The 10,000-nt window shown below is 40.2% G+C and overlaps 1 protein-coding gene across 1 annotated transcript in view; it reads left to right on the forward strand.

Moving 5' to 3' along the window:
* The window catches only part of LOC133420900 (FHF complex subunit HOOK-interacting protein 1A-like), a 38,368-nt gene that overhangs the window by 4,829 nt on the left and 23,539 nt on the right, over window positions 1–10,000 (forward strand). Inside the window, 4 exon segments of the mRNA XM_061710782.1 lie at window positions 1,316–1,427; window positions 7,870–7,971; window positions 8,133–8,189; window positions 8,269–8,355. Of these exon segments, the coding sequence (XP_061566766.1) occupies window positions 1,316–1,427; window positions 7,870–7,971; window positions 8,133–8,189; window positions 8,269–8,355 (358 nt within the window).

Raw genomic sequence — 10,000 nt, forward strand, 5'->3', positions numbered from 1 at the left:
AGAGTGAGATTCTTTTGAAGAAAACGTTTGATTACATTATAGCCAATGGGAACTGAGACAAGTATTGGCGCCGCTCTAGCCTTCCCCCCTGTCTAAATTTTGTGCATACCCCGCCTGTCTCCTTTTTACGGTTTGGCCGTGACCTCGAGTTACAAATAAAAATAATTTTTAACGGCTTCTCACACTCTAGCAACCGTCATCCGCACTCTAGATTTGACGAAAAAGTGATTTCCAGTCCTCGCTTGTGTGCTCTTATTTTGAAAAGTTTACATCTTAGGAAAAAACTGTTTGGGGTTTCAAGAGAGAAGAGAAGTTTTCCTCCGTTTTTGAAGTTTGAATGACATTTCTATGTGCAGGTATGAGAAAGCTAGGTAACTCAGAAAAAGGTGATTTTTTTTTACCTCCTCCCATCCACAGTAGGTATTTGTGACATTCCGCGCCACACACATACATGGGAAAATCTCCCCATTAGTTTGGAAATTTGGAAATGTTTTTGCACTTTGTGCAAAAACTATTTTTGCCATCGCTCTGAAAATCCACAGGACTGTAGTTAAATAGAGGGCCTACAACTTTCTAAATCGGTTCAGAATTTTTAGAGTAACGGTGTGCGAGTGGTGAGGCCCCAAAGTTCTCCCAATGCGTTCCGGATGGCGCAAAAAGCGCACGTTTTCGCACGTTGCGCAAAAACGTGTGCACCAATCGCTAATAAACGTCATACCACTCGATTCCTGATAAGGGCGCACGTTTCTACGTTTTTACATTTTTACTTTTCGCGCTTTCTCAAAGCTGCGGGACTAGTTACGCGCCGAAGTTTATACGGAAGAATAAATAATAAGCCTGAGCAATAATAAGAGTTCCTCCCGTGGCACTAATAATAGTCTTTATTAGTCAGTAATCATGATGTGGACAGTACTAAGTACCCCCACACCCCCCTCACTGGTTCCACAGGATTTAAGTGACCAAGTTGCAGCGAGTCAGTGAAAACATCTGAAACATCAGGTGTATTTTGACATAATGCCAAGACGGACAGACATAAGCAACGATATAGAAGAGGCAGTTTTGTTGCACATTAATCAGGAAAAGGTTTATAAAAGTTCAACAGTTAGAAAGTTCATTTACAAGTGGAAATTATTCAGAATCAGCAAGGAATAGCTCCAGGATATACTGTATATATATATATATATATATATATATATATATATATATATATATATATATATATATATATATAAAACTAAAAGAGAGATTCACTGTGAGGAAGCATGTATTTAGAGAGTAAAACCACCAACCTGTGTTTCCTCTCCTCGTGTTGCAGGCAGGGTCTGGTGGGCCAACAGGCCCGGGATGCTCTGCTGCTCATCATGTCTCTGTCGGCCTCCGAGCCTCGTGTTGCTGAGCACATCGCCGAGAACACCTACTTCTGTCCTGTAAGTCAACAAACGCTCAGCCGCTCAGAGCCGGAAAATGCACCAAAAAGTGCTGATTGATGTTCGTGGACCCGTCAGAACCAGCTGGTGAACTTTGGTGCAGTATTTCATGACCTCCGAGGTCCCAACCCTCTACGCCCGGCCCGACCTCGGGTCCTTACACGACCTTTGACCCCGGCACGAGGGCTCCCGGGTCCTTACACGAGGGGGGGGGGGGGGGGGCTCCCCGGTACTGGGGGCTCCCGGTAGGAATGGTTTATATTTTACCGTTCACGATAAACCGTCAAAAAATTTCCCACGGTAAGAATTTGTATCTCACGGTAAAAACGATAAATTCCTGTTGATGACGTTTTTGTGTAAAACTGATTTATGGAAGGAAGGAAGGAAGGAAGGAAGGAAGGGAGAAAAGGAAGGAAGGAAGGAAGGAAGGAAGGGAGAAAAGGAAGGAAGGAAGGAAGGAAGGAAGGAAGGAAGGAAGGAAGGAAGGAAGGAAGGAAGGAAGGAAGGAAGGAAAGGAGGAAGGAAGGAAGGAAGGAAGGAAGGAAGGAAGGAAAGGAGGAAGGAAGGAAGGAAGGAAGGAAGGAAGGAAGGAAGGAAGGAAGGAAGAAAAGAGGAAGGGAAGAAGGAAGGAAGGAAGGAAAGAAGGAAGGAAGGAAGGAAGAAGAGAGCAGGAGGAAGGAAGGAAGGAAGGAAGGAAGGAAGGAAGGAAGGAAGGAAGGAAGGAAGGAAGGAAGGAAGGAAGGAAGGAAGGAAGGAAGAAGAGAGCAGGAGGAAGGAAGGAAGGAAGGAAGGAAGTAAGGAAAAAAAGGAAGGAAGGAAGGAAGGAAGGAAGGAAGGAAGGAAGGAAGGAAGGAAGGAAGGAAGAAAAGAGGAAGGGAAGAAGGAAGGAAGGAAGGAAGGAAGGAAGGAAGGAAGAGAAGAAAGAAAGAAAGAAAGAAAGAAAGAAAGAAAGAAAGAAAGAAAGAAAGAAAGAAAGAAAGAAAGAAAGAAAGAAAGAAAGAAAGATAAATTCCCGTTGATACGTGTTTGTGTAACAAACATGGCGGATCTGAGTCATTCCAGTTTTGCAGTAACAGGTGGAACTCATTTAATTCAATGTAATTGGTGTAGTTTAGTATTTACAAAGGTGGAGTTGAATTGGTATTTTTTTATCGTTATCAGGATAAATGCCAGAAATTATCGTGATAAATGTTTTAGTCCATACCGCCCAGCCCTAGCTCCCGGACTTCAGGGTTTCAGACACATGGACCGTCGGTGCTGCCCCGGAACATTCACGGATGGGTCACTGATCCGTTCTGCTGGATTTCTTGGGTCATTGATGATCGGCGAGCAGCGGCCGGATTGTTTGGACGGGGAGGTTGATGACGGCTCGTTAGGCCCGAACACAACGCTGCGTTCAGAGTCCTTACGTAACATTTACAGTTGATTATTATTTAACTGAAGGATCTTAACGCTCCTGTTTCCATCTCTTCCTTCGTCCTGACGGGTCTCCTGCTCCTGAGATTTCACAAATACGTCTATTCGCTGGGCTAAACTAGATTATCTCCACATAACTTCCTGCAGCCTGATGAGTGGGGGGGGGTTCAGAGGGGTAAAAGAATGAATAATAATAATAATTAAAGCTGCAAGCAGCGATGAATGAGCCCTCGCACCTTTTGCACGTTCAGGCTGCAGTGGAAGCTTGTATGACTTGATGTAGATGTCATTCAAAAGTTATGCCAGGGACTATCAAATATCGACCAATCAGAAGAAGGGGCGGGGCTAATTCATGTCAATGAAGGTCAAGGACTCAAAACCGAGTCCGATGACACCACCCACGACTCATTATATTTCATATTGCAATATTGTTTGGGGGAGTACATTTACAACTACTCTCCATAAAATCTTAATTCTCCAGAACCGTTTTGTAAGACTTGCATCTGGATCTGTCTGGGATGCTACTGCTGCTCCCTTATTTAAAAATCTAAAGATTCTTACTATTTATGACATCAACAGTTACCAAATATGCATTTTTATTTACAAAATATTTTTCTCAGAAGGAAATGTTCCTGAGCACTTTAGTTCATACTTTGCCACTAACTCTCAAATTCATTCTTACTCAACTCGGCAGGCCCTAGCCCTACATCCGCCTAAATGTCTGGAATCAAGAAGCCAATTTTTGTTTAGATACAGAGGTGTCAAAGTCTGGAATAGTTGGTACCAGATTGCAAAAAATTGTAGGTCCCTATCCACTTTCAAAAGTCGCTCAAGAGAGCATTTAATTCAACAGTGTAGTCAAGAAAGCTCTTAATGTTCTTTTGCATTTCATATTCTGTGTTGCCATTTGTTCAGCTTAATACTCATATTTTCATGATCATGTGTTCAGTAATTTTCTTTTTTTTATCTCTTTTTTTTAATTATTTTTTTATTTTTATTATTTTATTTTCATTCATGTTCCACATGCAATTTTTATGATTTATTTTTATGATTTTGTATCCTTATAAGTATTTTGTTAAATGTTATTAGGTGGGGGCTCCTCATAAGCCTACTGGCTTGCTCGCTCCTCCCTGCACAGTTTCTTTTAACTGAACTTACTTGTGTGATGTTATTTTTTTATGTTATGTGCTAAATAAACTAAACTAAACTAAATTATATCAAACCTTTCAAAAGTTATGACAGAAAATAGGAACTATCAAATATGGACCAATCAGATGAAGGGTGGGTACGCTTTTTGGCGTCTAGCGTCGCCACGGTAACGCTTTTGAAAGAGAAAAGTAATGCACGTTGTCGCAGGATGGAGACGCACATTTTGATGTATAACACACCTGGGTGCACGTTACGGTTCGGGCTGAATTAATTCTCGAAGGAATGGCATAAATTGCGCCAAAATGACACGATTAATTAAAAATGTTCAAAATGGCCGACTTCCTGTTGGGTTTGGGCCATGGCGCCAAGAGACTTTTCTTTAAGTTGCGACATGATACAGGTGTGTAGCGATTTTACGGGAGATAAGGAACCACCAGATCCACCGGGAGAGAATTAAATGCTGGTCCACTCATCAGTAGCCAACACGGAGCGCTGCGCCCCCGTGTGGCCGGAGCTGGAATTACTACACAGCGTGGCTTTAAGAGGGGGATGGCTGACTGTTAAACACCTTCACTCATCTGATGGAAACAGGGTTTTCTTCTTTTTCTTGTTTTGGGAGCCGAGCACGAGCCCCCCCTCGTCCCGTTCACTGTAATCTCATTACCAGGAGTTATGTAATGAATGAATGAGCTCATGCAGCTCCGGCGGGAGCGTGTGTGTGCACGACGGAGGAAACAAAGTCCACCGACGAGGGAACTAATGGGGCGGAGCAGCTGATGGAAACGCTTCACGCTGCCATAACTCACAGAAAATCTACTTTAAATCTGAGGAGAACAATAACAAAGCGGGTTTGCTGTCAGCGTGTGCTTGTGTCGTCTTTAAACCCATGTGACCATGTGACCAAACTCTGACCTCAATCTTTATTCCAGAGGAGATTAGTAAATCAGCGCGGCAGCGGCTCGTGCAGCAGGGATTAGAGTTGGACGCTGATGCTGATGTTGGTTTGACGTAACTGACGTTTCCACTTTTCACAAATACAAATAACGGACGCCCTGATTTCAGCAGCGCAGACCCCAAAAAAAAGCCCCAAAACTTCTAAACTGCATAGAAATGTGTTTATTTTATGTTAATAAACAAAATGCTTTGATTTAAAGTTTAAAGTGCTTTAATAGCATATGGTGTAAAAGTTAATTTATTTCAATAATTCAACTAGAATATGGTGTAAAAGTTAATTTATTTCAATAATTCAACTAGAATATGGTGTAAAAGTTAATTTATTTCAATAATTCAACTAGAATATGGTGTAAAAGTTAATTTATTTCAATAATTCAACTAGAATATGGTGTAAAAGTTAATTTATTTCAATAATTCAACTAGAATATGGTGGAAAAGTTAATTTATTTCAATAATTCAACTAGAATATGGTGTAAAAGTTCATTTATTTCAATAATTCAATTAGAATATGGTGTAAAAGTTAATTTATTTCAATAATTCAACTAGAATATGGTGGAAAAGTTAATTTATTTCAATAATTCAATTAGAATATGGTGTAAAAGTTAATTTATTTCAATAATTCAACTAGAATATGGTGTAAAAGTTAATTTATTTCAATAATTCAACTAGAATATGGTGTAAAAGTTAATTTATTTCAATAATTCAACTAGAATATGGTGTAAAAGTTAATTTATTTCAATAATTCAACTAGAATATGGTGTAAAAGTTAATTTATTTCAATAATTCAACTTAAAAGGTGAAACTAATATATTACACAGTCTCATTACATACAAAGCAAGATATGTTAAACCTTTATTTGTTATAATTTTGATGATTTAATTGTTTATTGATTTCTTTTTAAGATTTTTTATTTGGGGTTTTCATAAACTGTGAGCCATAATCATCAAAATTATAACAAATAAAGGCTTGAAATATCTCACTTTGTGTTTTATGTAGTGGGAAATAATATATTTGTTTCACCTTTAGGTGAATTTACTACAAATGAAGTTTTTCAATATATTCTAATTTATATATACATATTCTAATATATAATATGTCCACTATTTAGGCAAAAGAATAAGGGCCAGGCAGGAGAAAAATATTTGAGAGGGGAAGATTTTTTTTATTGTGCACTTCGAGAAAAAAAGTTGAAATGTCGAGATTAATGTTGAAATAGAATTTCAAGAATAATGTCGGAATTTCGTGAATAAAGTCGGAATTTCTTGAATAAAGTCGGAATTTCGTGTATGAAGTCGGAATTTCATGAATAAAGTCGGAATTTCGTGTATTAAGTCGGAATTTCGTGAATAAAGTCGGACTTTCGTGAATAAAGTCGGAATTTCGTGTATTAAGTCGGAATTTCGTGAATAAAGTCGGAATTTCGTGAATAAAGTCAGAATTTTGTGAATAAAGTCGGAATTTCGTGTATAAAGTCGGAATTTCGTGTATAAAGTCGGAATTTGAGTGAATAAAGTCGGAATTTCGTGTATAAAGTCGGAATTTCCCGAATAAAGTCGGAATTTCGTGAATAAAGTCGGAATTTCTTGAATAAAGTCGGAATTTCGTGTATGAAGTCGGAATTTCTTGAATAAAGTCGGAATTTCGTGAATATAGTCGGAATTTCGTGTATAAAGTCGGAATTTCATGAATAAAGTCGGAATTTCGTGAATAAAGTCGGAATTTCCCGAATAAATTCGGAATTTCGTGAATAAAGTCGGAATTTCATGAATAAACTTGGAATTTCGTGAATAAAGTCGGAATTTCCTGAATAAAGTCGGAATTTCGTGAATAAAGTCGAAATTTCGTGAATAAAGTCGGAATTTTGTATATAAAGTCGAAATTTCGTGAATAAAGTTGAAATACATTTCGACTTTTTTCTCGAAATTGTACTTCAACATTATTCTCGACATTTCAACTTTTTTCTCAACATTTCGACTTTTTGCTGGAAGTGCATAATGAAAAAAAAATCTTCCTCCTCTAAAATATTGGTTTTATTTTTTTTCCTGCCTGGCCCTGATACGCTTCCGTAGCTATTGGTTCAATACGGAATGCAACTTTTAATTCCCAATTACGTAACAATTCCGTATTTAAAGGGAAGGGCGGCGACCTTGCTGACGTGTCCCCGTCTCATCTCAACCCCCCCGGTACTCGTGGCGTTTGTTTCTTACCGCATCTCCCAATAATAATAAACTTTAAAGATGATCAGCCGACTCTCGCACCGAACATCGTGCACAAGATCGGTCAGTTATTGGACCAGGAGAATCGCGTAAAGACGCAGGGAAACCCGTCAGAAGCTTCTGATGCAGACGCAGCTCCGTCCGTGCGAGAAGCCGATCTCTGAACTAAACACATGGAAGAGAAAAATAATCCTGTCACGAAACTAGTCTGATATAAAAACTAGTGGTGGGACTGGATTAAAACATTTTATCTAATAGGGCTTGGTCGTCTTGACGTCATCACTTAGCGGAGCCGCCATGTTGGAAGCTTCTAATTGTACTCAAGTAAAAGTACTGTTACTTCAGAATAATATGACTCAAGTACAAGTAAAAAGTATCATCCAAATAATTACTTGAGTAAAAGTAAAAAAGTACTTGGTGAAAAAACTACTCAAGTACTGAGTAACTGTTGAGTAACGTCTGATTTATTGTTTTAACACAACCATTCAAACAGACAAAAGTACAAAATAATCATCTTCAGGCAAATTAAATCAATAAAATAATAAAATTTATTTAAATTATAATTTTTTATAATAAAATAAATGTGTGTGTGTGCGTGCGTGCGTGCGTGCGTGCGTGCGTGCGTGCGTGCGTGCGTGCGTGCGTGCGTGCGTGCGTGCGTGCGTGCGTGTGTGTGTGTGCGTTCGCGTGTGTGTGTGCACCCATAGGTGCTGGCCACAGGGCTGTCCGGCCTGTACTCGTCTCTCCCGGCCAAGCTGCAGGTTTACAGCGAGGACTGGCACTCTCTGGACCGGGCCGACTGGCAGCAGGTAACCATGACGACCGCCTCCCTCCCCCCGGGCCGAGCCGGGTAGGAACCTGGTTCCTGGTTCTACCTGGTTCCTACCCGGTTCCTGGTTCTACGTGGTACCTGCAGAGTTCTGCAGCAGCTGCTCAGTTGTGACGTCTAAACCTGAACTGGGTCCAACAGGTTCCGGCTCTGGTCCACTTCCTGCACTCCCTGAACTTCTGCAGCGCCGTCACCAAGGTAACGCACCTGAGCAGCACACACCTGAACTCCCATGATCCCCGGCTCAGACCCGGCTCTGGTTCTGGTTCTGGTCCAGGTGGCCCACCCGTCCATCCGCCTGCAGCTGCTGGGATACATCTACAACGGGTTCCTGGTGCCGGTGCTGGCGCCGGCACTGCACAAGGTGGGTGGACTCCCCCCCCCCCACAACCTGTTTCAAGCAAATTTTCACTTGAAATAAATAGAAAAATCTGCCAGTGGAACAAGATTTATCTTCTCATTACAAGCAAAAAAATCTTGTTCCACTGGCAGATTTTTCTACTATTTCAAGTGAAAATTTACTTGAAAACAGTCAAAATGTCGAGAAAAAAGTGGAGAGAAAAGTTGAAATTTAGAGAAAAAAGTTGAAATTTGGATGAAAAACTTGAAATTTTGAGAAAAAAGTTGAAATTTAGAGAAAAAAGTTGAAAATTTGAGAAAAAAGTTGAAATTTGGATGAAAAACTTGAAATTTTGAGAAAAAAGTTGAAATTTAGAGAAAAAAGTTGAAAATTTGAGAAAAAAGTTGAAATTTGGATGAAAAAGTTGAAATTTGGATGAAAAAGTCCAAATTTTGAGAAAAAGTGGAGAAAAAAGTTGAAATGTAGAGAAAAAAAGTGGAGAAAAAAAGTGGAAGTTTTGGGAAAAAAGTTGACAATTTGAGAAAAAAGTTGAAATTTTGATGAAAAAGTTGAAATTGGGATTAAAAAGTCAAAATTTTGAGAAAAAGTGGAGAAAAAGTGGGAATGTAGAGAAAAAGTTTAGAGAAAAGTTGAAATTTAGAGAAAAAAGTTGAAAATTTGATGAAAAAGTTGAAATTTGGATTAAAAAGTCAAATTTTTGAGAAAAAAGTTGAAATTTTGAGAAAAAGGTGACATTTTGTGAAAAAAGTGGAAATGTCAAAAACGCACAAAAAAACGCCACACCTGTCCTGACCCCCCCATTATTGGTGTTTACATGGCCGTGCAAAACCGGGTTATTGCTAATATACCGGTTAGAAAAGGGTTATTGATGCTGGAAACACAGTCAATGTCCGCTTTGGAGGAGAGAAGGTTGCCGAGGTCGGGGAAGTGGTCAAAATTTTCAAGCGTGGTGTTGTCCACTTTTCTGGTGGGTGGAGTCGGTGGCTGGTTGGGAGGAGGCTGACGTAGCACCTGGGTCTTCTTGATGTTCAAAGCCAGACCCAGGGCTCTGCATGCCTTAGCAAAGGTGTGTTTCGAACCCTTGGTTTTGGCTTTTAACCTGTTCATGTTAAAGAGCCTGCCATCAGTCCTGTACCAGATCGGAATTCCTCGTTGCAGCTCTTTGCCAATGAAGTGTAGTATGGCAAAAATGAAGACCGAAAACAAGGTGGGTGCAATAATGCATCCCTGTTTGACCCCTGTTTGACCCCCGTTTGACCCCTGTCCCCACAGTGAAGGGCTCAGACAAGGAACCGTTGCTGTTGAGAACTGTGGCTGTCATTCCATCATGCAGTAACCTCAGTATTCTGACATATTTGTCCGGATAGCCGTAACGCAGAAGGATGCTCCACAGGACGATCTACCGTGTCAAAGGCCTTTAACAGGTCTATGAAAGCCATGATCAAAGGCTGCTTATGTTCACGGCATTTCTCCTGTAGTTGGCATACTGTAAAAATCATATCTGCTGTGCCTCAAGATGGACGAAAACCGCACTGTGATTCTGGGAGAACTTCCTCAGACAGCGGTAGTAAGCGGTTGGCGAGAACACGAGCGAGTACTTTGCCAGTGGTTGAAAGGAGTGAGATGCCCCTATAGTTTCCACAATCCG

Source organism: Cololabis saira, chromosome 20 (genome assembly GCF_033807715.1).
Source record: "Cololabis saira isolate AMF1-May2022 chromosome 20, fColSai1.1, whole genome shotgun sequence".
Taxonomy (NCBI): Eukaryota; Metazoa; Chordata; class Actinopteri; order Beloniformes; family Belonidae; genus Cololabis; species Cololabis saira.